Below are 27,678 nucleotides of genomic sequence, written 5' to 3' on the forward strand. Positions count from 1 at the left end.
AGATCTCATCTCCATTTATGAACCTAAAAAACAGGTTCAGAAACATTCGGAGGCTCCGAAGTCAACACATCTTGTAGATAAAGAGGGAACCAGGCCTGCTCATTTTACCATTTTATAAACCATAAGCAATTTCATACTGAAAATTGATACCTTGTTCTCCTTACATAACCATATAACAAGCACTCTCCAAATGCAGAGAAATAATCCCAAATGAGACCCGGTTTATATTATAAAGACACCAGCCTTGCTCCTTACCTGCATAACCCAAGGAGCACTCGCAAGTGAATCCCCCAACTTGGTCTCTACAAATTCCACCGTTGAGGCAAGGCAGTGAGTTGCATTCATCAATATCTGTTTCACACTTTAAGCCTAAAATGTAAACCAAATACTGGACCATAAATCAAAGGAAGAGAGTAATAAACACGCATGGTCAGTTGAAAGTAATGATCTCTATAATCTAGGTGTATAAGGAAGAGCTACCATCCAGTTGTGTTTAATGAAGGCACTACATGTTTCCATCCTTAAGATACCTTACAACACTACATGGGAAATAGCGAAATATCTTAAAGCATTAAGAGAATGGAGAGGGAAGCTGGCAGTTATACATGGGAGCCATAAATTATGTTAACCATAAAGCAAACCCCACAAAACTATACAGAGTTGCTACCAAGGTCACCTGGCTCAAGAGATGGAGTGGGGCCAAGTTTCGCTGAATCTCAGCTCATAAACCAGACACCCTGTAGTGGGCATTGTCTTTCATAGGGTGCATACAGGTTTGCTGGGCTAGCTCTGCTAGGAGCCCTAGCCACCAGGGGATTTTGATCTTCAGCTTGCCAGCATTAGCATCACATTCAGACAGAAGAAGAATGCTGCATTTCAAGCCATACCCTACACTACATCAGAAATGTGTCACTACCAGACTCTCGAGGGTCCGGTGATCTGTAGTTTGGCAAGCATTCTAAATAGCTATAGCAGACACTAATGTACAAGATGCACTAGTCTATATGCCTTCTTTAAGCAACCACTGAAGTATAGAATTCTCAGAGAAGACCTTCCCTCCTTCCTTTCCTCCCTCCCTCCCTTCCTCCCTCCTTCCCTCCCTCCTTTTCTCTCTGTCTTTTTAGATAGTATCTCGCTGTGTATCCCTGGCTGGCCTGGAACACACTTTGTAGACCATGCTGGCCTTGAAACTCAGAGAGATCCCTGGTCTCTGTCTCCCAATGCTGGGATTAAAGGTGTGTACCATCATGCCTGGCACATTCAAGATATCCTATGAAATGTCAGCCTTTTTTTTTTAAAAAAAAAAGAACTCATACACATGAGCCAACTACGATAAACAGAATGCCAATATTCTTGCTAGCTTTTGGCTATCTTTTGTTTCCAATTTTCCTTTTGCTTAATTATTTTTTGGTGAATTCTACCTAAATATAATTTTCCATGAAAAACTTTCAGACTTCATTGCACACTTTTTTTTTGAAGCAAAAGTCTATTTTAGAGAAAATAAGGGATTGTTTTAAATTAATTGCAATTTTATAAAATTGTTTCTGGACACTTCTGTACTATGAACCAAACTGCAGGTAAAAATAATTCTCACTTACTCCTCCAGCCTCTAGTCCAAAGCCACGGAGTTCTGAAGTGAGAGACAAAGCAACAGACCTCATCTATGAACAAGAACTTCCACTCTTGAGTAACAAATGGGAGAAGCCAGGAATTTGTTCTAAAATGTTTGTGCTGGACCAAGTTGAGTGTCATGCCTTTAATTTGTGTTAGAACAAAACCTTGGACATGACTCCTGGACTGTATTCCAGTTATACCCCCAGCTATGGTGTTAGTTTTCATAGTGAAGGGTTTTTTGTTTTTGTTTTTGTTTTTGTTTTTGTTTTTTTCCTCCAAACTGTACAAAGAAAACTGTTAGGTATTCATGCATTTTATGTCGTTCAACCCCGTATTTCTCCTCATTAATATGGTCTAATGTATTTTACATGATGTGTGTTTAGTATTCCAAAGTCTGACTCAAGAGCTACACCAATTTCACACAAAACGTGTAAGCATTCCTTGATGTCACCTGTATATCCGGGTGGACAGAGACAGGTATAACCACGCCCCAGCTGTTGGCAGGTTCCACTGTTGTGGCAAGGGTTTAAGAAGCATTCGTGGAAAACCTACTGAGCAGAAAAGACATGTATTAAGGAGAAGCACTTGGGTCATTTTGGAGCATTCCCACCTAGGGGCTGTAACATTATCATGTTGCTTCTGAGTGAGTTTCTTCAAGCTAGCTGCCATATCATGGGAGCCTGCCATGTAGGGGCATAAACAGTGATTCTCCAGTGAGGTAAATGCATGCAGGGTTCCTAAGTGCTGGTCACAGGTTAGAATCTATTAGAGATTTTATTTGAAATATATGAAGCACAGGGGTCGACCAAGGCCAGATAAAACAGAGCCTGTAGTGCAAAGTCCATACATGATTATTTAGAAGTGGCCCGTGGACTCCATCATACCACTGTGTTAGAGGCTCCTACAAACTTCTGTGCTCAGCCAGCTCATTTTCAAGTGTGGTATGTAGAGCCCCAGCAGCTCACTGTGTTGGACTGTAGGAGGCTGACAAAAGAAATATTATATCATTGGTTTTAAAAATGCCAATTCCAAGGGGCTCTTGACTCTTGGGTAGGATGAATTAAGGGGAATCTACCCAAAATATTTGACATAGCAGATCATTTTTTAAAAAAAAGAGGGAAGCAAGCCTGGGAATGGAGTTCCTTGGAAGGACACCCACCCAGCATTGTGAGGTTGTCAGTTCAAATCCAAGTACCATACACATGTGTGCACACACATGTACACACATGCACATACACAAGAGAAAAATAATTGCTTTAGTTATGTTCCTGAATGACAGTTCTTAATTCTTTACACATTATCACAAGAAACAATTTCTTTGGTCTCAAAATATGTAAACAATTTTGACATAAAATCTGAATCATATTTCTACCTCCCCACCCCCCACAAAGGCTTTGGTAAACCAAACCTCCCTTTTGCAATGATGGATCAACTAGTGAGTCAAAGCCTCCCACATCAACATACTGCTGAGCAGGCATTTCTGGGAAAATAACTCCAATTTTTGGTACTAAGAACGTTTAATGTTTCACTTTTTGAAAGTTCTTTTAAGAATCCTAACTAAATATTCCTTTATAGTATTCATAATCTGATGAAGGTTGCAACCCCAGTATTCTGCAATATGTAAAATGGCAAATTATTTTCTAAGCATACCACTGCAGAAAATGCTCTATGCAGGGAGTGGACTTGCCTGGCTGCTGACTTCATACTTCTTTTGGGTATGTCCAGGGGCTGCAAGGGGCACTATGCTTTCTTCTGCTGCTGAGAAAGTGGAGCTAAAACCTAACAAAACAAACAGGCAAAATGTCAGTGGGTGGTAGGTGTGGCTCAAAACTAAACTCTCTCGAAATACTCAGGGTAAGATCTGGTTGCAGAGTGAGTCACGCTACACGTATTTTGTTTCAGTCATACTAAACAGGAAAACATCATGAGTGGCATATCACTCCATCCTAGACCCTGAGAAAGATGTTTGAAAGTTACCAAGTGCAGTGTTTCCAAAATAATTCTTTTAGTCTTGGCATCAAAAAGATCTTAAAGGGGGCCAGGAAGGCGGCACAGTGAGTAAAAACACTTACCATCAAGCATGGTGGCCTGAGTTCGACCCTAGGACACACATGGGGGACGTTGTAAGTTATGATTCCTGTATGCTGTTGTTTGCTCTACACATGAGTGTTGTGGTATGCACATGTGTGCATGCATATACACACACGTGCATGCTCACACACTTGCACACACGTGTGCACACACATGACTACATAAATAAATAAATATAACAAAGTTGCTTTAAAAGACCTAGAAGGATGAATTAAGCACAGATATCGAAATCCACTCGAAATGGTGGTGTTCAGAACAGAAGAGACCAGAGTGGCACAGGTAAGACCCCAGCATAACATTTGAGAACTCACTTGAGCAATCTGTGATGGACGTGGCACCAGTGATGGTCGTAGTTCCATAAAAGGGACAGGCTAGGCAGAAGGACTTCCCTGCATTGGGCTGGTAATAGTCTCGAGGACATGGATAGCAGGGTGTTAGCCCAGAACGGGAGAATTCTCCTACTGGACATGGCACTACAAAGGAAAAAAAAAAGATTGTGTGTGAAATGACTCCTTACATCTAAGATAAGCGCCCTATCTTCAGTTGTGAGAAAAAGAAGTCCCAGCGACCTAATTAAATTAGTCAACTGATAGTATAAGATGAGAAATGGTGCAACTGTACTTATATATGCAGTACACAGAGGCACATGCTTTCAATGAGCAATAATCGTGCCTTGGATAAACCTCATTGGCTACGATACCGTCGCTGCGCAAAGCTGAGGCACATGCTTTCATAGCAGTACTACTTAGTATCTAATATAAAGCTAAACATACACAGAATATACATGTATTAATGTCCTGGCCATGGGGTAACAATGCAGAAATTTCATTTACTACCAATATTATTAGTAAAGTCAAATTTAAAACAGTATACCTGAATGGCCATGGGAAAATATTACCTTGCAAATACCATTTACTGATGATGTTAAGGACAGCAAATACAACCATCGAGCCTAATCAATTTGGCCTTTAAATAAATTCACTGGATTCTTGATAATATTGTATTATAATCTGGGAAGTGTCAATGGCATAGATTTCAGGAGCCTTTACTATAGATTTCAGGAGCCACCCTACAGAGATGGTGGGATGCATTAACTAGTTTGACTACAGTGAGCATCTAAGTATGGTATCAACATGCCACATACAACACATTTTAAACATACAAAAATGAAAAAATGAATAAGGTAATATGTTTCCAAAGACAGTGCCAGACATCACTTAGTGCCTGTTTTAACTCCACCCTAAAGGCTCAGAATGAGAGGTGTATCGTTCTGGTCCTCATAAAATATTGATCCTTGTCCTATGTGGTGGATGTGTCAACAGTGATGGCCAGGTGCCATTTGTGGGACTAAAAGCTTTCAGGTTTTGTGGCCACAAGCCAGAGGATATGTGTAAAAAGAGATAAGATGAATAAAGGTTGTAGTTCACGGGCATAGTGGTAATGCGTGACATATGATTATTATAGTCATTATAACAATTAATTTTGAGCATGCCGAGACATAAAAGGTATTTTCTTTTTGAGAAATGTAAGGCAAACTCAGCAAAACCCAGAGTGACACATTTGTAAACAGAAATCAATGCAGAAAGAAAATAACGATGAAAGAGAGGCAGATGGACGGAAGGAAAGAAGAAAGCAAGGGAGGGAGGGAGTTGAAAACTAAGAGAAAATATGTGGAGGTCCATTTATAAGTCACACACACTTCAGTTTTCAAGTCCAATAGTGTTGGTCCAACTCCACAAGAGAGAGCTGAGTTATTCCTGCTTCTCACCCATGGTGAGGACAATGTGGCTAACTATTCTAGGAATACTAGGAGACATGGGGCATTTACCAGAATTTCTGCCACATTCTGGAAATTAGAACTGCTTAATTGCAAAGTTGGCAACAGACAAACCTCAAGGCTTATTTAGAAAGCTAAAAGAAAGAAAAGTCAAATATGAACTCGCTTCCCTGTAAAAATTCCAGTTGCTTTGTGGTTGGAGGATGTTGGGGTAGGGCAGAATTATTTTACTGTAGACTTTCTTCCAAAATTAGTTCCCATATTAACAAAATCAGAGAGTATCTAGCAAATCCATTTCAAGCATAATGTGAGACTTTATTGACTTTAAAATTAAATTGGAGGCAGCTTTGCCACAACAGGCATGGTTTATGGGCCTCAAGCATGGTCTAGAAAAATTCTCTTCTCAACTCTTTGGTCAAACAGTAGATTGATGGACACTGCTCAAGGAATGTGTGAGGTCTAAAATTCTTATCTATCAAGACCCTGGTCCACTGAGACAGTTTAAACAAATGGGAAGATGTATAAACTTATCATTCAGCATCCATTCTCCTGTGCCCACAGCTCTTAACTTCTGAGGACTCCATCTCCTTAGATGCAGCTCTAGCTTACCCCTTCCACTTCCCACTTGGCCGGTGGCGAGGAATCTCAGTCTCTTTTTGGTGGTAGCTGTGTGTGGCTGTAGCTAAAGGAGGAAGTGTGTGCATGGCTCACTCTGCAGCCTAGAGAACTGGCCCAGAGCAGGCTGGTTCTTAGGAACAGTGGCCTTGCAATTAAAAAAAAATCTTTTTAGTCTCTGGGTTGCCATTCACCTCAGGCTTTTAAAGCAGAGTGTAAAAAAGGAGAGGACTCACGTTTTTAAGAGTCACCACATAGGCCTGCTTGTGAGTCTCTGTGATACTGCAGATGTGGCCCACCAACCTTTTGTTCTGAATACAACTATACCAGCTTTATAGAGAAACAGACTGTCAGAGTTTCTACAACAGGCTGCTGCTGCTGCTGCTGCTGTGTGTGTGTGTGTGTATACATTTGTGTGCATTCATGTGTGTATACACATTTGTGTGTGTGTTCACATGTGTATACACATTTGTGTTTGTATATTCAGGTGCATATATATGCTTGTGTGTGTGTTCATGTGTGTGTACACATTTGTATGTACGTATTGGTGGGTGTATGAGTTTGTGTGATTGTGTGTATTCATGTGCCTGTATACATTTACATGTGTGTATTCATGTGTATATACATTTGTGAGTATGTATACACATTTGTATGTGTGTGTTTGTATTTATGTGTGTGTGTGTGAAGAAGTCAACACTGGGTATCTTCTTCTATCATTCTCCATCTTATTGTTTAAAACAAGGTCTCTCACTGAACCTGGATGGAGCTCATTGGTAGATCCTCCTGTCCCGGCCTCCCACTACTGGGATGACACGTGTGCTGCCATGTCTGGCTTCTGCTATGTCTGGCTTCTTACACGGGTGCTGCGGATTTGAACTTGGGTCCCCATGCCTGTACAACAAGTATCTGGTGACTAAGGCGTCTCCCAGCCCCTAACAGATCAATTTTGACTCTCAATCCTGGTTTTGAGAGAGTGTGAAGTTTTTATCTTCTAGTTTTGTTGACATCTTCAGGAATTTCTGGCTGGATAACTATTCTCAGCCAGGATATTAGAGATATTCAAAGTGGAATGCTGAGCTTTCCATTTTTATTTAAACCAGTGGCTGCTGCAGTGTGATCCCCAGACTAGTAACAGCAGGCATTATCTGAATACTAGGTAGAAATGCACATCACACCCAGTAAATCAAAATTCTGGGGACAGGACCTAGAAACCTGTATTTCTATGGTACCGTGAGGCCTCACGTTTATTACTGAGGCCTGGGATAGAAGTCTTGTGCAATATACAGAGAGCCCATTGTTTATAATGAAGCGCTGACCAGCTGAAAAAAAAAGAAAAAAGAAAAAGAACTCCCCGTGAAGAGATAGTTATTTACATTCTTTGCATACTGTGGACATTTAGTTTGTTAAAAGCATCCCAATCCTCCATGCAGAGAACTTAGCATATGTAAATAAATATAAACATCTAAAGCATTGATGATAACCTCCACAAGCAGAGATGTCTATGGCTCCTCTTTTTACAGTTGTGGTGGGTTCTGGGCATGAGAAGCAGCCCCGGGATCCAAATTCTGGTTGATAAGTACCCAGCGGACACGATTCGCAGGTCTCAAGCCCACTGGAAGAGTAGGTGCCTTGCTTACACTGAGCTGAAAAGAGACATACAATGCAGTGAGCAAAATTAAGCTGCTCAAAATTAGCCGCATACAGCATAGAGATTCCCCAGTCCAAGGTGTGGCAGAGGAGGAGACGTGAACTCCTCCTCTACAGCGGGTCACACAGGGTTCAGCTACCATGCTTCTGTATACTACTAAGTTTTGGAGACACACTCGGTTCCTTTCATCACTGCCTATCAGTGTTCTAACCACACAGTTTGTTTAGTAGTTATTGAACAGGGCTTGAAATAGACATCATGGCGAGGCATTGTCTTAAAGACAAGTTGTGAACCAGGAAAGCTGTGTAAAGCACGACAGAAACAGAATCTCGAATTGGGCTCCACGCATCCAACTACTACAACACCTCACTTCTCCAAATGAGAGGGGATTCTGCCACTCCTCCAACCATTCCATTTGATGGGTGAGTCCCAACCACTGTCTTTTCCTTCCATTTCTCCAAGGGACTCTCATTCTTAACATGGCTAACATTTTTTTGGTACATTTCCAATCACCTGGCACCTCCTAGAATTTAGATTTATCATAAAGTACCCACAGCTGCCTTTGCATCCATAGCATGGAGGAAAAATTTTGAAATTTCTTCTATGAGGTGTGTCTTCTGTTCACCTTCATTATGAAAGAAAATGTTTCCACCAGGGACGTGCATTATGAGGTACAGAGAAATGTGGAAAATACCGCCTAGTCTAGTAGCAAGGATCTATTCAGCTATGTCTGTGGGAATTCATTTCCAAGTCAACAGAGAATTGGTCTTACCACATCAAATACTTCTCTAATGAAAACTAAGTTGATCTTTGCCAAGTGCTATGAAAGTCCTTTCTCCTGATTAGTGTGAGATTCCAGAAAAAGTTCAGGCTAATTAGTGAATGTGGACTGAGGCTGGAGAGAGAAGTGTGAAGTAAAACGTAGTTCCCCAGAGAAGGACAAATGATTTCTCTGGAATAGGGAAACATCTACTCAGTTCTTGGTAACAAGAAAGAGAACATAACATTGCTTTTGGTACTGTTCTTATCCCATCCTATTTTCAGACTGATGAATTGAAACAGGGCCAAGAATCCCCTACCCTGGTGGTTCCCAACCTTCCTAATGCTGCGACCCTTTAGTACTGTTCCTTATATAGTGGTGACTCCCAACCATAAAATTATTTTTTTGCTACTTTATAACTGTAATTTTGCTACAGTTATGAATCATAATGTAAATATCTGGTATGCAGGGTATCTGTTTTGTGACCCCTGTGAAAGAATCTTTCGACCTTCAAAGGGGTTGTGAACCACTGCTCTACCCCAAAGTATGGCACCTAATTGTGCTGAATATTTTAAGCTAAAGGAACTTTTGAACATTGTAGAAGCAGACAGTTCTCTCTGAACCTCTCCCAGCCCTTTTTCTGTCACTGTGGGTCTTAAGACTGTATGAGACATGTCCACTCTGCTACCCAGAAGAAGAAAGGACTATTAAGACATTGGGACACAGGAGAATGCAGACAAACAGACCTTGGCAATACCCTCCTAGTTCATACTAGGTCATTCTCTTTTTGTCCCACTCTACTTCTACATAGCCATCACCTCATCACCAAACATGGCATGACACACACACATTTCCTAGTTTTGTTGTGAGTTTGTTTCTAAAGACTCCTGTGCCACATAAAATTTTTATTAAATAAATGTGATTGTCTCTTGTTAACTTATCTTTTGATCAGGAGTCTTGACCAAGACCAGGTCATGGATAAAGAAACCTTCCTCCATTACAACTGGACACAGAATCCAGCCGCTCTCTGGTCAAAGCATGGAAGCCTCTACCTTTGCACTCAGAGATGCTTCTCGAATGAAGGTATTCCGTGTGAGTCCTGGGGGGACAAAGCTTGCACTCGAGCTGCCCTTCTTCATCTTGATAAGATCCCGTCAGGCAGCTTTCACAGGTGGAATGTTCCAGAGAGTAATAGGTTCCCAGGGGGCAGTTGACTGTGGAGAAAATGGCCAGGAAATTCAAGTTCTCCCACCATGGCACCCTTCAGTTCTTTTTTCCCTATGAAGCTTGCTTCTAGGTACTATTGTTCATGTGTTAAAATTACTATAAAAGTCTTACCCTCACAGTGAGTAGACCTTCCAGAAATATATTTCTAAAAATGAATAGTAGTAGATTTTCCTCCTGAGAAGATGCATCAGTTTTATTGACCAATCTTAGGGTTTCTATGATAGGGCTTTCAATAATGGGACTTGTGATGGCTTGGTGATATTGAAAATGTTTTCTCAGTTGTCTCTCTGCAGGCTTCCCCCACACCATAAAACTAAACTACATGTCCACTTCCATGTCATTTCTAGAGACAAGAGGCAGTCAATACAGTAAAGATGAAAACAGGTGAGGAAGAGCCTTGGCCATGCTCAGAAGATTTCGTGCCCTTTGAAGGCATCCTCTAATCTAGGGGCACCAAGGAAACGGGCACGTTTTATAACTTGTAGTCACATGGAATTTTTGAGGTCAAAGAGAATGTTAAACTCAACAAGCAGGGTGTTATTAAAGTTAGTGCTCTAGAGAGACATCTCAATTCCAGACCTGGTGACTTGGAGATGCTAATGAGTATAACAAGTTACCTGGGTGCTTATTAAAAATGGATTCCTAGTTCTCTATCCCCAATGTGCCAGGTGCATTAGTTCATGGCCCCGAGCCATGATACAGCACAAGCATTTTAAGCTGGCACAGGCTGTCTGAAGACCCCACTGAGACAGGAGAGACAGTGCTCAAGATGATTCCTGGTTGTTCTCAGAGAGTGCAAAAGAAACCAGAGCAGGATCATAATAACAGCTTTGAATGAGCTGATTTTGTCACCCTAAGGAAAACACAAATGATATCAGAGGGCTGTACACACTCTCAAAGGAGGTTTCCCAGACAGGGTACAAGGCCATGACTTAAGGGAGACCAAGATGAGATTCATGTCATTCAGTGTGTGTGTGTGTGTGTGTGTGTGTGTGTGTGTGTGTGTGTGTGTGTGTTAGCTTCTTTAGGAAACAGGTTGGAGTTTATCCAGATTGAAATTGTAGCTGTGTGGAGTAGAGTTAAGGAGATAGGGAGAAGGCAGGGAATGACTACTGAGTACTAGAGACTTTGAAGGTGTTCTGAAAATAGACAGAGGTAATGGCTGCATCTTGTGAATGAACGTAATGCCATTGAATTGCACAATTTAAAGTACATGTTTATGTGAATTTTACCCTAATTGAAAAAAAAAAGTCAAGATTTTAGATTTGGCTGTGTAGTTAGGAATCTCTACTACATCACCTTCTGTGACTATGTATGTACCTCTCTGGCTTTACTTTTCTTGTCTGTACTGTGTACTAATATTAACAGTTCACCATAGAGATGCTGAATGAGATTAAATGGGAGAGGTGTGTATCTGATATACAAAAATGGCCAAATATGTGAGCTACTGTTGTTGGAGCAATAGATAAAAAGTTGTGAGGCTGTTTTTGTTTTTAAGATTTATTTTTGTTTACTCGTGTGTGTGTGTGTGTGTGTGTGTGTGTGTGTGTGTGTGCACAAGTGTCAGTGGAGGCTAGAAGAGAGAATCAGAACCCCTGCAGCTGGAGTTACCAGTGGTTGTGAGCTGCCAAATGTGGATGCTGAGCCATTTCCATCACCACTATGAGGCTTAAAGAGCTATAACTGAAAATCAGCCTTGTTTCCCTCACATAAAAGTCTTGGCTTGTCCTCAGCAATGCTGGACTCTCAGGTTCTTGAGACAATACAGTAGAGTAATAACTACAGACCACTGCAAAATGCCTGTTTCATATCAATGCTCTTTATACACATTTGGAAAATGTCTGTACCCAGCTCATTTGACCCAGTGCACAGTAAACAGCTGGATCCTAGGGGAGGCTTACCACACATGCGCCCCCTAAGCACAGAGCCTGGTCTGCAGAAGAGAAAAGCCTTCTCTGTTTCTAGGGAATTGCTGTCAGCTACCACCATCTCTGAGGCAAGCTGGAAAGAGTACATGGGCTCCTTATTCAAGGTGCTTTTCAGGCGGTTTGTGATCGTTTCCAATGTCTTAATGAGCCGCTGCTGATTTTCCAACTCAAGGGTATCATTTCTTTCCTCTGGCAGTGGCACACTAGCTGAGATAAAAACACAACGAAATTAAACATGCATGCATACACACACACACACACACACACACACACACACACACTTACACAATAGGTGTGTTAGGTACTAACTATAATAATAATTTTTACCCCCAATGAACTCTTATCTTAAAGTCCTTCAGAAAAAGAAGTTAATTTAGAATAAAGCCAACTAGTTCTCACTGGATAAGTCACATGTGGATAGTATTAAGAACAAAATACGTTTGTTTGGATCCTTTTCTTAGATGCTGGGTTAACATCACCTGTTGAGGTAATTCATCATGACATGATGAATTATTCTATATTCTTGCTTTTTAAAACAGGCCTCTTAGTTCACCCTGTCAACATGCAGGTAAAGCAGGGTGCTGGTTATTCCAGGGACCAGAAAACACATCTGCAACACTAAACAGGAAACCATGGCCATGCTTAGTTGGCCACGCTCTGTCTAGTTCTTTCCAGAATTAGTTCCTAATAAACACCAGGCACAATAGATCTCAGAACTAGCTCTCCAACCCCAGACTTCACCTCATATTACTTTGGCAAACAGAAAGTTTATTCTTACCTGTGATGTTAAAAATTAGCTGAATTTTGGGGTCAGACAACGGGACAGTTCTTTTGATCCGTGCTGATCTGGTTTTGCCCACACCTGTAGGTGTTTCTTGTACAACATCCAGGAAGTGGTCATAAGAGTAGTCCAGCCTGTTGCCTGCACCCCAGCCCCCTGGTCCTGACACAGAGAAACAGGTGATCAGACAGGTGCATCTTCCTCCATGTTCAGGTTCGAAAACCACAAGTCAAACTTCCTGCAACCATTTACTCAGTTGCCCCCGGTGTCCGTGTGGGTGTGGCCAGAGCCTTACATTGTCATTTTGGGAGGCATTTTGCATTTAATTTAGAGACTATTACCCATTTGCCTCTGAAGTATATAAGTTTTACAGCATCTTCAAGTTACCAGGTAATTATCCCCACTTTAGAGGGAACTGGGGAGGGTGTGCAGGAGTCTAATCAATTGCTATTTCTCTCCTATACTTTCCTCCAATTTAAAAAAAATGGCTTTATATGCTTAATGAACATAGTCAGATTGTAAATATTATTCAGAATATCTGCCTCATGTATTAAAAGTGGGGAAGCTGGCAAAGGCAGCCTGTAAGGTTCACATCACTGGAGAAGACATGGATGTGTTTGACTTGTGAAGCGCCCTTGATGTCATTGAAATTAACAGCCAGACACCACATTTTCACTTCATGAGGGGTGACCCATGATTGTATAACCTTGGCCAAATTGCCTTCATCTTTCTAAACTTGGATTCCTTCAATAATAGATGGAGATAATGAGCCTGACTTCATGGCTTTGCCTGTAATAAGATGGGACAATTTATATGCACAACTTGGTTTAATATCTGGCTCATTACAAAACCCCAGTGTGTCAACTAATTAAGTGATACCCATGTTGCTCTGGCCGTACTGATGCTTAGTTGTGTTTGTGAGCCTGTCACTTAAGTAAACTGTCTTCAAAGATTGTAGCAGGAATCTTAAAGAGTCTTTATTAATAAAATCAATCCTGAGGCCAGTTATTGAGGTGAATGCTGGAAGATCAGAGAAGCAGAACAAGCCACAGCTACCTCACCTGGCCAGTTCCTCAGCTGATCCTGTTTCCTCAGACTGGAAGCCTCTGAGTCCTCATTCAGAATCTCAGCTGAATTGCTGCTCTAAAGCCTAAACGCTTAACCAGCCAAAATGCTTAACCAGCCAAAATGCTTAACCAGCCAAATGCTAAATCAGCCAAATGCTTCTAGTTTCTGGTCTTCACGCCTTATATACTTTCTACTTTCTGCCATCAGTCCCTGGGATTAAAGGCTGGATTTCTGGGATTAAAGGCATGTGTCTCCAAGCCTGGCTGTTTCTAATGTGGCCTTGAACTCAGAGATCCAGAGGTATTTCTGTCTCTGGAATGCTAGGATTAAAGGCGTGTGCTACGACTGCCTATCTTCATGTTTAATGTTGTGGCCTTCCTGTTCTCTGACCCCAGATTAGTTTATTAGCCTGCACAATATTTTTGGGAACACAATACCACAAAAGATTAGTTTGCTTTCTGTATGTATTTAAAAACCTAGGGTTGATCCATATTTTCATGATTTCAGTTACATTGTTTCCCACAACTACTATGTAGCAATTATGGAAAACTGGTTTACCATACTTAGAAAATCTCTGATAGAAAAATTTCAGTGTACTTGGAAAAGCACTCAAAATTATGCCTAGACTTAGATACTAGATTTTAATAACTGGATTTTATAACCTGGGTGAGAAATATGGATATTTCCTATGTATAACTATTATGAATCAATGGCTTACTTGCAAGGCCCATCGAACGCCATATAAAAATTACTGCTTAAATACTTTCTGACCGTTATTTTTTCTATGATAGGTCACTTTTTAAATTGCCATTACAATGTGACCTTTATCCTGAAGTGCTTTGGCTAATATTTTAAATTTAAATTTTAAAGTTTCATACCAAAATTTAAGATATCCATAGTGAATTATCACATGATCAGATCACATAGCCATCCTAAAATATGTGATGAATAAATTAATAAAGCTTCTGTTTCCCACCACTCTCGTGGAGTAATTTCATTTTGCTGATCCATCTTGCAAACCACCACTGCTAAAGAATGCCATTTACCAATTGCAAAGCCGTTTTCATAGTCATAATTATATTCGATGCAGTATTTCTTGGTCAGGTCCTCCAGTCTGCAGTCAATGTCATCAGCATCACTACAAAAAGATGGGACCTGCAAATGAAAACGGAGAGGAAGAGCATGGGAACCACACCCCTGTGTGCTTCCGGCGAGCCCTTGGCTCCCCCAGACCTAACATCCCCATCGTCAGGAGGAGAGGGAGGCTCCTACATGTTTCCAGAACTCTACATGTCATGAAAAATCCTTTCTCTTCCTCCCTCCCACCCTTCCTCCCTCCCTCTCTCCTCCCCCCTCTCACCTACAGCCTCTCATGGTCTCAGGCCACAAGGATTAAACTCATATTTTTAAATTTCCATCTGTGTCACTCAGCAGAGGAAGCCTGGGATCTCTCTGACCTGAGACTACCACAGTATAGATTTTTTTAACCCCTGTGCTAGCTAATCTTACATCTTCTTGACATATGCTAGAGTCACCTGAAAGAAGGAACCTCAACTGATAAAATGTCTTCATAAGATCCAGCTGTAGGGCATATTCTTTTTATTTATTTATTTAAGCATTTTCTTTTTAAAAAAATATTTATTTCTTTCATGTATATGAATACTTTATTTTCATTTATACCAGAAGAGGGCATCAGCTCCCATTACAGATGGTTGTGAGTCACCACATGGTTGCTGGGAATTGAACTCAGAACCTCTGGAAGAACAGCCAGTGCTCTTAACTGCTGAGCCATCTCTCCAGCCCTTGAGCATTTTCTTAATTAGTGATTGATAGAGGAGGGCCTAGCCCATGATGGGTGGTGTCATCCCTGGGCTGATGGTCCTGGGTTCAATAAAAAAGCAGACTGAGCAAAGCCATGAAGAGCAAGCCAGTAAGCAGCACCCTCCACGGCCTGTGCATCAGCTCCTGCCTCCAGGTTCCCACCCTGCTTTAGTTCCTGCCCTGACTTCCTTTAGTGTTAGTCTATGATGTAGAAGTATAAGTCAAATAAACCCTTTTCCTCCCCAACTTACTTTTGGTCATGATGTTTCATCACAGCCATAGAGACACTGGCTAGGACAGCTCCCTTTTCTAAGGTCACATCTCACCCTCCTCTAGCTCCTCAGCTCTCCTTTGTGTTCTCTGGAACTCAGTCAGTAGAAGAAAACCTGCTAGAGTCCTGTTCTTTCCATTCTCTTCAGCTTTGCTCCAAATGAAACACAGCTTTTCTGATTCCTGGACTATTTTTTGGAAAATGATTCTGGAAACATCACAAATCCATACCTGAGCGTCTCTGCAAGTGGAACTATTGCTCCTGTGGCCCCATCCTTTCCTTCTGTTTTCCAGATCATCCTGCTCCCTGTTGCCTTCTCGAAGCCTCCCAAGTTGTCAACTCCACCCTCACTGTCCTTCATCACAGTCACATCATGAACAACATTTCCTGCTCGGTCATTCTTTTCCTGTCTGACCTGCCATCCCCTTCGCTTCCTCTGCTCGCTTGTCCTCCAGTCACCACCAGCGACTCTACCCTCTTCAGCAATGCTGTGGCTTCCTTGGAATTTGTAAAGTGTGAAGTCCCCTGCCTTCTCTCTCCCTCAGCCCTTCCCATCTTCCTTCATCTGTCTTCGATTCCGTGGTCCATCCCCATGAATCTGGTTCACCTGGGTACCTTCTCACTCTGTTGGCTAGAGAACCTTCAACAGGTAGAAGTGGTCACTTCCTTTCTCACCCGTCCCCCTTCCTCATCCATCCCCCTTTCTCACCCGTCCCCCTTTCTACCCATCCCCCTTTCTACCCATCCCCCCTTTCTCACCTATCCCCCCCTTTCTCAACCTTGAGAGGATCTATAGCCTCTCTTTTGCCAAACCTGTCACATTTCATTCAGGTCAGGTCAGGTCACCTAAGAATGCCCTGTACTTCTCTCCTCACTCTTGGTACCCACCCGCCCCATCCCTGTGCACTGGCGGTCATTTTTGCCCCACAAATAAAATCGAAGTCAGTGAAGGTTCTTCTTTCCCTCACTTCCGGCCCCTATGGGAGCCCACAGCCTGCAGCTGAGCTCAGCTTCCTGTCTGTTCTCTCCCTCCATAATCTACACCCAATCCATCAGCTAGACCAACGGAGTCTGTAAATGTCCCCAAACGCACTTCCTTCTCACAGCAGTTACTACCGCCCAAGCCGCCCTCCCTTTCCTGCTTGAGTTTCCGGTGTGATCTTACCCGCTCCCACCCTCAGAGTCTCCTACTGGTCCAGGCCATGAGAAAACCAGTCCATGTCCACCTCAGGGGACAGGTATTGTCTTACGGCAGTTTCCATGGCTCTCCACAGTCCGGTTTTCCTCCCCACTCCCATTTTCTCCTCCCCACATGAACTCTTGGAGCATCTCCTGTCTTAGCTCATTCCACTACCCATCCCCCGCCTTGCCATTTTCAGCTCTATAGTGGTTTAAATTCCCAAAGACATTCCTGCCTCAGGGCCTTTGTGCCTGCTCTTTCTTCTGCATGAAGCCCCTCGTCTTATCCCTTCGATCCCCTTTTCAAACAGGACACTTGCTGGTGAGGTTTCCTATGTTCTGAATTATTTTATTCTGCAACACTTACCACCCAGCATGCTTCATATTTCCCTTGTAATCGGTTTATTGTTCTTCTATTCACTAGGATATGAAGTCTATGAGTGCATAAGGCCTGGCCAGCTTTATTCCATAGAACACAGATGCTGACTAAATACTGATTAAATGAATGTACATTTAATATCGCCTGTGGATCCATTTTTTCCTGCCATCTTTTGCAGTTTGTTTTAGACAAAAGAAAGCCACTCGCACAAATGAAGTTCAATTTCACAGTTTTCAGTGTGAATCCTATTTATTAGTGGGGGACTAGTTCACCAGTTTGAGTCAGGCTGTAATACTATGTAATACTATCATTGCCCTTTAGAGTATAGATCTGTACGCACAATGACCAGATGAACTCAGTCTTCCCTCTGCTGGCAATGATGCCTATGATTTTCCTTTTGGGGATTTGGTTCTACCAACTTAACTTAAGCAAAACATGTTAAAACAAGAGCTTATTAAGTATATGCCAGTTAATACAATGGATATCTTTATAACAACACTTGGCATTTAGCAAGCAGCACGTTAAAATGTTTATTAGCCAATCAACAAATCTCCACCCATTCTGGCAGACAAAAGCATGTTTCCTGCCTTCAGTTAAATGCATTGCATGGCTGTCTGGAGACCTAAACAAAAATACATAAAATAGAAAATCCTTTTGGATGGGGATGTAGCCCAGGTGGTAGAGAGCTTGCCTCGCATGCATGAAGCCCTGGATACAATGCCCTGGTAACACATGCTGGGTGTGGTGGTACATGCCTGTAATCCAGTGGTTCCCAACCTTCCTAATGTTGCCACTCTTTACTGTAGTTCCTCATGTTGTGGTGACGTCCCCCCAACCCATAACATTATTTTCATAACTAATTTTTCTACTGTTATGAATCACAATATAAATATCTGATATGAAGATGGTCTTAGGTGACCCTTTTGAAAGGGTTGTTCAACCCCAGAGGGGTTGTGAACCATAGCCTGAGAACCACTGACTGACATGTATTCCCATCACTAAGGAGGTTAGAGGCACAAGGACCAGCAGTTCAAGGCCATCCTTAGCTACATAGTGAGTTAGAGGCCAGGATGGGCTACATGAGACCCTCTCTCAAATCCCCAAAGCAAAACCAAAATGCAACAACAAAAAAGAAAATCTTTAAATGTTCAATTAGTTCTTTTCATAAAATAATGTAACATAATTTGGGGCATTTCTGTCATACTTGAAATAATAAGACAAGTATTTTTTAAATCACAAAGACCCTAAACTTTTTTTTTTTTTTTTTTTTTTTTTTTAACTTTCTGGTTCATTGTATTCCAAAACTCAACATTTTAAGGCAAACTGAATTCAGGAGACTAAACTCAATAAGTAATTCTAAATACTAATTTGGACCCCCGAGAGAGACATATTTAGGAGTAGGAATTTCAGTTGACCCAGAGAAGTTAAGACAGCTGTAGGGGTCCTAAGTGTCCCCCACACAGACAAGGCCTCCTGGTGACATACCATCTTCCCCAGAGTAGATTCAAATGCTTCGGAGAACTTCTTAAGCAGATCCATGTCGTCACAGCGAGTGGTTTTGTATAGCATCTCAAAGGACTTGAACCCGTGGTTTGCAAAACGTTTTACTAGAAAAGTTTAGGGGAAACAGCTTCAGTTGGGTAGAATTTCCGAGACAAATTTAATTTCTTTCCCTCCCCTTCCCTCCCCTCCCTCCCATCTCGTCCCCTCCCTTCCTTTGTTCTTCTTGTGCTAGGTAAATGTCTACACTGACCTATATCCCCAGCCCAGAGATCTAGCTTTCTGTGAACAAACTGAAACTCCAAAGCTGAATCCTAGAGAAGGACTAATTCTACAAAGGACCATGACGTGTGTATGGTGATTCCACAGTGAGGGCTCATGTTCTGCATGCTAACTTAAAAAGTATTTTCAAGTTTTCTTTTGTGATTCTGACATGATTAATAAGATTGTTTTCTTAGGGCGAGGTGGCAGTGAATGTTTCCAGGCATCACTGGCCGTAGGAAAGCGTGGCCAGCGGCACTGGCTCCTTTGCTGGGATGAGTGTACTTTGATCTAATGTTCTGTAACCTCCAGTCCTGTGAGAAAAGGAGCCCTGGGGAGAATAAGAGATCCTTTGATCTTGACGACATCAAAGTTGTTTCAATTTATATAAGTTTTATTATGTGTTTGCATTTTCAACTAACAGACATTTAAAAGTTTTAACTATTATGTGTAGTCACAATCTTTGAAAGTATGATTTCCACAGAGGCAATGTTGCTCTTGTAGTAAAAGCTTGCATCATGGGCTGCCAGAGTCTAGGATGTGGTGACCCAGTACCACCCATGCTCCCACACTCCACCCACCTCCACACTTAGAATTAGCAGCTCTGAATCTAAGTTAAATCTAAAGACACCACACAATCTACTGTATTATATCACCTACATTGAATATTCAGTTACATAAGTTCTTTCATTAAGAAACTTCAGATTCATGCTTCCAGTCTGAGAATTCCATGGTCACAAACTTCTTCAAGTTTTTTTTTTTTTTTGGTAAATCATGAGGTCAAGATAATTCTGCCTTTCTGTAGTAACCCAATCTCTAGCCAGACTCTGGTGGCTAATATATTAAACCATACACATTGCCGCTAATTCTCATTACAAGGCACATTTTCTGTGTGACGCACAGAAAGGCTCATGATAGTGTACTTGAAAAGGTGAGAATTGGAACTTACTAGCACAGTCCGGCCATTCAGTAGAATACGGTGGTCTCCAGACACCGTCTTCAAAAGCACAGTAATACTTCTCAGTAGACCCCTCTGTGAAATCATAGCCCTCCCGACAACTCAGGGTACAGTTAACTCCAGCACTCTCCTGGGCACAGATAAAGTCCCCATTTACAGGGGTGAAGGGGACCTCACAGGGAGAACCTGTGCCGAAATGAGACCGTATTATTCAATTATAGTTTTGGAGCAGCATAGTCCAAGAATTAATGCTGAGCTAAGCAGAGGACTCCCTGCCTCCCTGCTCTCCCTAGAAACATTTTCCCAAGGGGCCTCAGTCTGGGAGAGCAGCGCTGAGTATCTGCTGGCTCCTTGCATTGTGAGCAGATGTTGAAAAGTTGTACCAACGTGCAATGAGGAGTCCTGTACATTTTATAAGAAAGTAAACATGTATCTGACCCCCCACTATTGTTTCTGCCATAATTGCTTGAATAAAAATGAAACCCGGATAGCATTATGTGACAAAGACATTTTGGGGTGTCTTCAAAGCAACTCTTTGCAGCATTAGGGGGAAAGGTTCATAAAAGCGCAGTTGTGATGGTGAACTGTGACTAGGAACTTAACTGGGTTGAGTGATGCCTACATGATTAGTAACCCCCTGGGGAGGGGTCAGTGAAGGTGTTTCCAGAGATGACTGGCAACTGGGAGAGTCACCAGCAGGGTGAAGGACCTGCCCTGAATGTGACAGCTCCATCCAATAGGCTGGGAGATGGGGTGGGATGAAAGAGAGAAAGAGGAAGACAGCAGGAGTGTTCGTTCTTCCTGAATGAGTGCATCTAATGGTGCTGCTGTCACTCTGGACACACCCAGGTTCTTTCAGCCTTTTTGTTTCCCAGTGACTCTCCAAGGAGCTTCATCACTGGACTGGAATTGCGTCATGAGGATGAAGGCTACACCCTCCTGGCTTCCAATTTCTTGGACTGAGTAACGGCTGGGTTCTCTGCATCACTAGTGTGCAGAAACCATGGTTAGGCTCTCCAGCCCATATCATCTAAGGCACCTCAGGAAATCCCTTTGTTACTGGTCCTTTTCCCCTAGGGTGCTCTAGTTAACACAGGAATTAAAGGCTACCCTATAGAAGATCTGGCACAAGCTCAAGGATGGCAACTGGGAACTTACAATCTGTCAGCATTTCAACTGGAAAACCCAGCACTCTGTCTATCTCCCCCTGCCCTCCATAGAGGATTGTAGTGATCACACATAGCAAATGTCAGCTAGGCGTGGGGAGGGTCTAGTGGAGAGAGTACCTTTTATGACAATGTGGATGTCACAGGTTCTGTTGTTGCCTGAGGGGTCGGTGGCTGTATACCACACTACAGTTTCCCCATGAGGAAAGAGGTCTCCTTGTGTGTGACTTCTGGTAATGACCAATTCAGCCCCTATGGAGGGAAGAAAGGGTGTGATTTCTGAGTTGCATCACTGTAGTTACATCACATCTGTAGATGGCCTTTCATTTTCTATGTGTGCAAATTGGCCAAGCAATCAGCATAATTTGTCTACTACTAGAGAATAAGAGATCAATATGTAGGCTGTCCCAGAGGACTAATAGACTCAAAAATCCTATTAACTTAAGGAATTTTGATAAACAGAAGTATCTTTGATTCAATCTGTTAGAATATTGGCCATTTAAGAAATTGACCGACTTTCTTTGTTGTTTTAGGGAAAGTTTTTAAAATGAGCTTCAGTTACATTTGCTTTGGTTTCCCCCTACCTTCCTATGACCTGTTGTAATTTATTCAGCTGATGTTTGGGAGTGAATGTGAATACACAGAATTCGACTGGGGATGCCAGTAGGAACTCATTTTTTTATATTCTAGGACATCATAGACTCAATTTAATAAACTCATTAAAAACTGCAAGTTTAAAACCTAGCAGAAGTTTAATAAATGTCCAGTGAGTACTGAAAAAGAGAAAACCCAATGGCTAAGAGAGATGCTAATATTAAATTATATGAGTATTAAAAACACACCATTTGGTGCTATTTCTCCTTCTTCTTAGCTGTCGCTTATTCTTTTCAGAGTAAAACCTGGCCAGCGTTACCCAGCTGACTACAAGGTCTGTGCGTCCTCACCAGAGTTGTCTGAGAACTGAGGTTCATCCCAGCTGGCAGCATGCTCCTTCTCTAAGACCTGGATGGGAGGTGGAGATCGGCACCAGTCTATGACAGGCGGTTCCACATCTGGAAAACACGGGATCAGACAAAGAAGTCATGCTCTTCAAAACATCTGTAACCAGCCTGGCAGAAATGGAGATATTCCAAGGAGACCCTTGTGCCTCCCAAGCTGTCAGATGATGGAAACAACAGACGCTAAATGTTCCCAGGTAATCTGCTGGGAGAAGGGGAAGGCACTAGCCAGAGAGGGAGCTTGTCTCCAGAAGGAGATTTCACAAAGCTCTAACAACTTGTTAGACATCTTAGAGGATGAGACTGAAGCCCAGACAATGATGGGTCAGTGGTGGGTGGGGCCATTTTTTAAGGTGGACTGCTTAGATGGTCACATCCTTGGACCATCATTTAGACTCTGATCGCATTTCAGGGCCCCAGAGACAAACTTGGGGGTTTGCTGGATCTTTTTATCCCTCTTTCCAACATGGCCACAATGAATTCATTTTTTTTTCTTTCTAGTATTGATCCAGTTCCTTTAACTGGCTTATTAAGGATGATTGGCCAAACCTGATTAGAGGCACGGGCTGTGACCTTCAAGTGTGATGACCTGACTGAGCATTAGAATTCAGATTGGAGGGTGGCATGCTGGTGAGTTTTAACTGTCAACTTAACACAACCTAGAATCATCAGAGAGAGGAGTCTCAGTTGAGGGACCATGTTGGTCTGTGGGCATGCCTGTGTGAGACTGTTCTGGTTGTCGAGATGGAAAGACTCTCTCTAACTGTAGGCAATATCATTCCCTAGATAGGGGTCCTGAACTCCGTAAGAGTGAAGAAAGCTAGCTGAGCATTAGTGAGCAGGCAGGCAGCATGGGTGCATTCACATCTCTCTGCTCTTGACTGTAGATGTGATGTGACTAGCTGCTGTGAGTTCCTGCCTCAACTTCCCTGTCAGTGATCTACTGTTACCTGAAATAATACTCCAAATAAGGCCTTTCCTTTTCTCAGATGCTTTTTGATCAGGGTGTTTTATCATAATAACAGAAGTGTGCCTGGAATAGATGGCTTTGAGGTAGGATGGGAAGCCATGTTTTAAAGTACTGATGGAACGTAGTGAAATTTATATTATATATATGACAGTACAAAAATTGCACAGGAAGGAATTTCAATCTGATTATAGATTTTACATGTCCAAAGTGTTCTTAATTATACACCATTGAAGTCTGAAGGAGAGAGTACAAATTACTGCTCTAATTTTTTTTTTTTTTTAACGTGAGGACATCGGCCAGACAAACTCAAGGAACTTACCTGAGGTCAGTAAGTTAATAACTGTGGTCATAGCACCAAGGCCAAGACATTTGGGTCTGTGCATGAAAACACATTCTGAAATCAAATGAGCTGTACCCTGAGAACGTATGTATTTCTGTTTTAACCTGTGTTTTACAAGCAAATGCTCAATTTCTGTCTTTCTCGCCCACCTGCCATTTCATGAGTATAGTAACTTGGGCTTGGTGCTTTTAGATTGCTAACTCTACAAACCAGCGATGGCATCACTTTGGTTCACACTCAAGTCTCCACTGAGGGGCACAGCACCTGGCCCCCAGCAGGCACACCAAGCTCGGAGCAAAATTAATCAAAGAAAGGAGAAATGCTCCTGGGAGGCCAGTGCTCTTTGAGAACACCGAACCAAGTCAACTCAGGATGACTTTCAAATGCCTCCATCAGGTTCCCTACAAAGTATACTTTCTTTCAGAAAAAGATCTTGTATAATAGCATGTTATAGAGTAAACGTTATAACCTTTGACAAGTTTAAAGTATTTTTTCAAGTTTGATATTTGTTGTTAGGTTAAAAGGTTAAATGACACAGGAGTAAAAGCACTTATAGAGTAAAATATATTTGTTTTCTATTAGATTTTTAAAAAATTCAAATAAGCTTAGAGAGCCCTTTATGAAATAATTTTCTAAACATTTGTATGTATTTGATGGTACTTTTTTTTTAACTACTAAGAGACTCAGATATTCAACCTTCAGTCATAGGTCTCAGAGGGGATCATAGGAACAGCAGGTAAGAGTCACAGCAGAGATCATTGGTGACTTTGGCAACAATACAATCAAAAGGCATAAAGGGAACAGAGTCTAGGCTTGAATGACTTTGAGAATAAATGTCAAGTAAGAAGAGAGAGATAGCATCCATCTGGAACTTTCCAAAGTGTTCATCTGGCAAGAAGTAGACACAGTGACAGTTACGGGATATGTAGGGCTTTAGTGAGAAAGGGACCTGAAAAGTTTCAACTCCAGGAGGAAGAACCTGGGCAGAGGACATCGATGAATACAAGGCGGTTGTTTTTTGTAAACCACCCACATGATTTGGAGAAGACTTACCGATAACCTTAATGTAGAAAGTGCAGCTGGCTTGGTTACTGGATGAGTCAGTTGCTGTGTAGGTGATGGCCACTTCTCCAATTGGGAAGAGGTAAGGTGGGGTAAAGGCCGGATGGACGTGGATTGAAACCTTATAGGGACAAATATTTGATAATGTTGATAGTACGTTTATCTTCTTTTGAGTTACATATCATCAGCAAAAGAATAAGGTGATACAGTATTCCATAAAAAGAAAAGAAGGGTTGAAGCAAATCCTTGTAGTGTATTTTTTAGACTGCTTTTTCCATGGTTTATAGAGGTGGTACACATATTGTTCCTTATATTCTAAGCATAATACAGTAGAACACTTTTATATTCTTGAGTGATCTTTAGAACTTAAGATGCCTTTTACATGTCCCCTTCATGTTCTGTACAAAATATGATTTCTTTCAGGAAAATATGTTCAAGAACTCTTAATTCAGTTCCAAATTTTACTTCTATAAAGTTTTATACTCCAATTTAAACATACTTTCTTGAAATTTTCTTATAATATCTCTTCATGTATAGACCTGAACTCAGACTATCAATATTTTATTGATGGGTAATAAAAATTTCTTTCCTAAGGTATGGTAACAACTTGCATCCCCACTGTCTGGGGCATGATGTGAGTGTCAGAGTTCTCAGGTCCATGTTAAATATCTTCAACCATGTAAAGTGAAAAGTACAGTGCAGGCCCTTGTTTTAGCCATGTTTTTATTTTAGAGTGTTTGTGTGGTGCTGTGCATCAAAACTGGGCTTACATGCTTGCTGTGGGATGTTTTGTATGTCAAATGCATTCCTCTGATTGGTTAGTAAATAAAACACTGATTAGCCAGTAGCCAGGCAGGAAGTATAGGCGGGACAAGCAGAGAAGAGAATTCTGGGAAATGAAGGCTGGGAGAGAGAGACCGACCAGCTGCCACCATGACAAGCGAGATATAAGGTACAGGTAAGCCACAAGCCACATAGCAAAGTATAGATTAATAGAAATGGGCTGAATATAAGGGTAAGAGCTAGACAATGGCAGTCATGAGCTAATGGCTAAGCAGTTTAAATAATATAAGCATCTGTGTGTTTATTTTATAAGTGGGCTATCTAACAGGGCTTGGCAGGGGCTGGAGAGAAGCTCTCCAGCAACACATGCTAGGTAAAGCCATCAACACCATTCTACATCCCAGGCCCAGCTTCTCTTCAGCAAAGATGAGATTCTCATGTTTCCATTCTTTATCTACTGGACAATTGTGAGGTAATAAAAATTATATTAGTGTGTTATATAATAAACATTATAATCTTTGACAAGTTTAAAGTGCTTTTTGAGTTTGATATTTATTGTTAGGTTAAGAAGTTAAATGATGTATGAGGGAAATACTAATATAGTAAAATATATTTATTTTGCATTAGATTTTTAAAAATATTTTAAATAAGCTTAGAGAGCCCTTTACGGAGTGATGTGATAAGCATTTGTATGTAGTTGATGCTACTCTTTTATTTTTAACCATTCAAAGACTCAGATGGTCAGCATTCAGTCATAGGTCTGGGAGGGGCTTATAGGAATGGCCCTCCCATGGGAGTGAATGCCATTTGAGGGTTGCTAGGAGACAGGGACTCATTGTCTTCAGTGCTATAGTCACTGGTGAGCTGCCCATGCTCCAATGGATCCCTCAACACCCAGACCCACAAGTGGGTGAGGGGAGCTGATTGAACCCAGTAAGTCATAAAGCAAAACAACAATTCCTGGGGTGAACATGCTGCAGTGGAGACAGCTGCATGCTGGCCAGTGACCTCTAGGAAGGCAGATTTTGTGAATGGTCAGTCAGGCTGGGGGAGGCTTTCTGGCCACAGAGCTGCCTGTGAGTCATTGAAACCCAATGAACTCATTCACCAAGCTATCCTGGTAGCATTGTCTCTCATCGTTGCCCTATTTGGGGGTAAATAGATGTTAATGTTCACATCTCCCCAGAACAAGTCAGGACATTCTTGAAAAAGAAAACAGAATGGCTAGAGGAGGCAAATACTCTAAAAACACGGAAGAAAACCCTGAGCTGAAGAAACTGAAGGTGTGGCTGCAGATATTATGAACAGGACTCTTGATGTACGGGGCGAAAGTCAAGACAGAGCAACCAGTATCTAAGAAAACCTTAGACAATTTCGTGCATAGTGAAACATGTCCACAAGACTCAGGAGAAAAGGCCATCTAGAAGTGGAGGCGTAGCACCTCCTACCGAATTCTTTTTATCATTAAATGCCATTCTGGAATAAGAGAGCTCTGGGACATGTGAAAGTCTTATAAGCTCACTGCACACACACACACACACACACACACACACACACACACACACACACACAAATGCACATGCACACACGCACACACTTTTCTGAAGGAAAGAATTTTAAACACACCAAGCAAAAGATACATCTTAAACCCCTCACAAATAAGAAAAGTCCTGGTCCCCTGTTATTAAAGGACTAGCTGCAAACCCCACAACCTCATGATTGTGGACTCATTTTAAAAAAGGCTTATAACTGTGGCTATGAAACAAACATGAAAAGTTATAATTTTGGGAAGAGAATATACATAATGTGAAAAACTAATAATTAACCAATAATGAATTAGAATAGACTTGCACATTATATACCAACTAAAATGGCTAAAAAAGATCAACTAATACATTTGATTATTTTGCTTATGAGAGACTCAACCAGTAATTTTATACTTTTCCCTGTTGGGAATTAAATAATTATGGGTTTCTAAGTATTTTAAGAATGTTATTTAACAGATTGTATATTTCCCCTGTCTACAATTGTAGCTAAAGTCCCAGAACAGAGGACTACAGAGTCCAGATAATGTCATGTTCTCCAAGAGAGCCCCTGTGGACAGACAAATTGGCAGGAGGCTGCTTCTCAAGTTGCCAAACAGATCCCAGCACTCCCACCAGCTCACAGAAGCAGAGAGATTCTGTGGAAACAGGAGTAGAGTTCTGAAAACTTCTGGTTTTGTCCATAGGGAGAGTGTCTGCCTCAAATGAAGTGGTTGCTTCAGACAATATCCCAGAATACCCTAGTAGTGCAGACTGAGCTGTATGGAATTCTGATGTGGGATGTCTTTTTGTACGCTGTGACTATGTGTTACTCCCATTGGTTAATAAATAAAGCTGCTTTGGCCTATGGCCAGGCAGGATAGAGGCAGGCAGGAAATCCAAGCAGTGATACAGGAGGACAGAGTCTGAGAGACACCAGCCAGGCACCCAAGGAGCA

General features: G+C 41.7%; 1 protein-coding gene and 1 non-coding gene across 2 annotated transcripts in view; both read right to left on the reverse strand.

The window, feature by feature from the left end:
• The window catches only part of Svep1 (sushi, von Willebrand factor type A, EGF and pentraxin domain containing 1), a 180,365-nt gene that overhangs the window by 72,072 nt on the left and 80,615 nt on the right, over positions 1-27,678 (reverse strand). Inside the window, exons 9-22 of the mRNA XM_036180091.1 lie at positions 24,406-24,535; positions 21,989-22,096; positions 21,165-21,296; positions 19,870-20,064; positions 18,645-18,766; positions 14,556-14,664; positions 12,439-12,603; positions 11,634-11,867; positions 9,558-9,719; positions 7,579-7,740; positions 4,017-4,178; positions 3,302-3,393; positions 2,066-2,162; positions 256-369 (exon numbers count right to left, since the gene is read on the reverse strand). Of these exons, the coding sequence (XP_036035984.1) occupies positions 256-369; positions 2,066-2,162; positions 3,302-3,393; positions 4,017-4,178; positions 7,579-7,740; positions 9,558-9,719; positions 11,634-11,867; positions 12,439-12,603; positions 14,556-14,664; positions 18,645-18,766; positions 19,870-20,064; positions 21,165-21,296; positions 21,989-22,096; positions 24,406-24,535 (1,984 nt within the window). The remainder of the gene's footprint in view (positions 1-255; positions 370-2,065; positions 2,163-3,301; positions 3,394-4,016; positions 4,179-7,578; positions 7,741-9,557; positions 9,720-11,633; positions 11,868-12,438; positions 12,604-14,555; positions 14,665-18,644; positions 18,767-19,869; positions 20,065-21,164; positions 21,297-21,988; positions 22,097-24,405; positions 24,536-27,678) is intronic.
• Positions 4,280-4,422, reverse strand: LOC118579077. The gene has a single exon (XR_004944435.1). It is a non-coding gene; the product is annotated as a U4 spliceosomal RNA (small nuclear RNA).

This window comes from Onychomys torridus, chromosome 2 (genome assembly GCF_903995425.1).
Source record: "Onychomys torridus chromosome 2, mOncTor1.1, whole genome shotgun sequence".
Taxonomy (NCBI): Eukaryota; Metazoa; Chordata; class Mammalia; order Rodentia; family Cricetidae; genus Onychomys; species Onychomys torridus.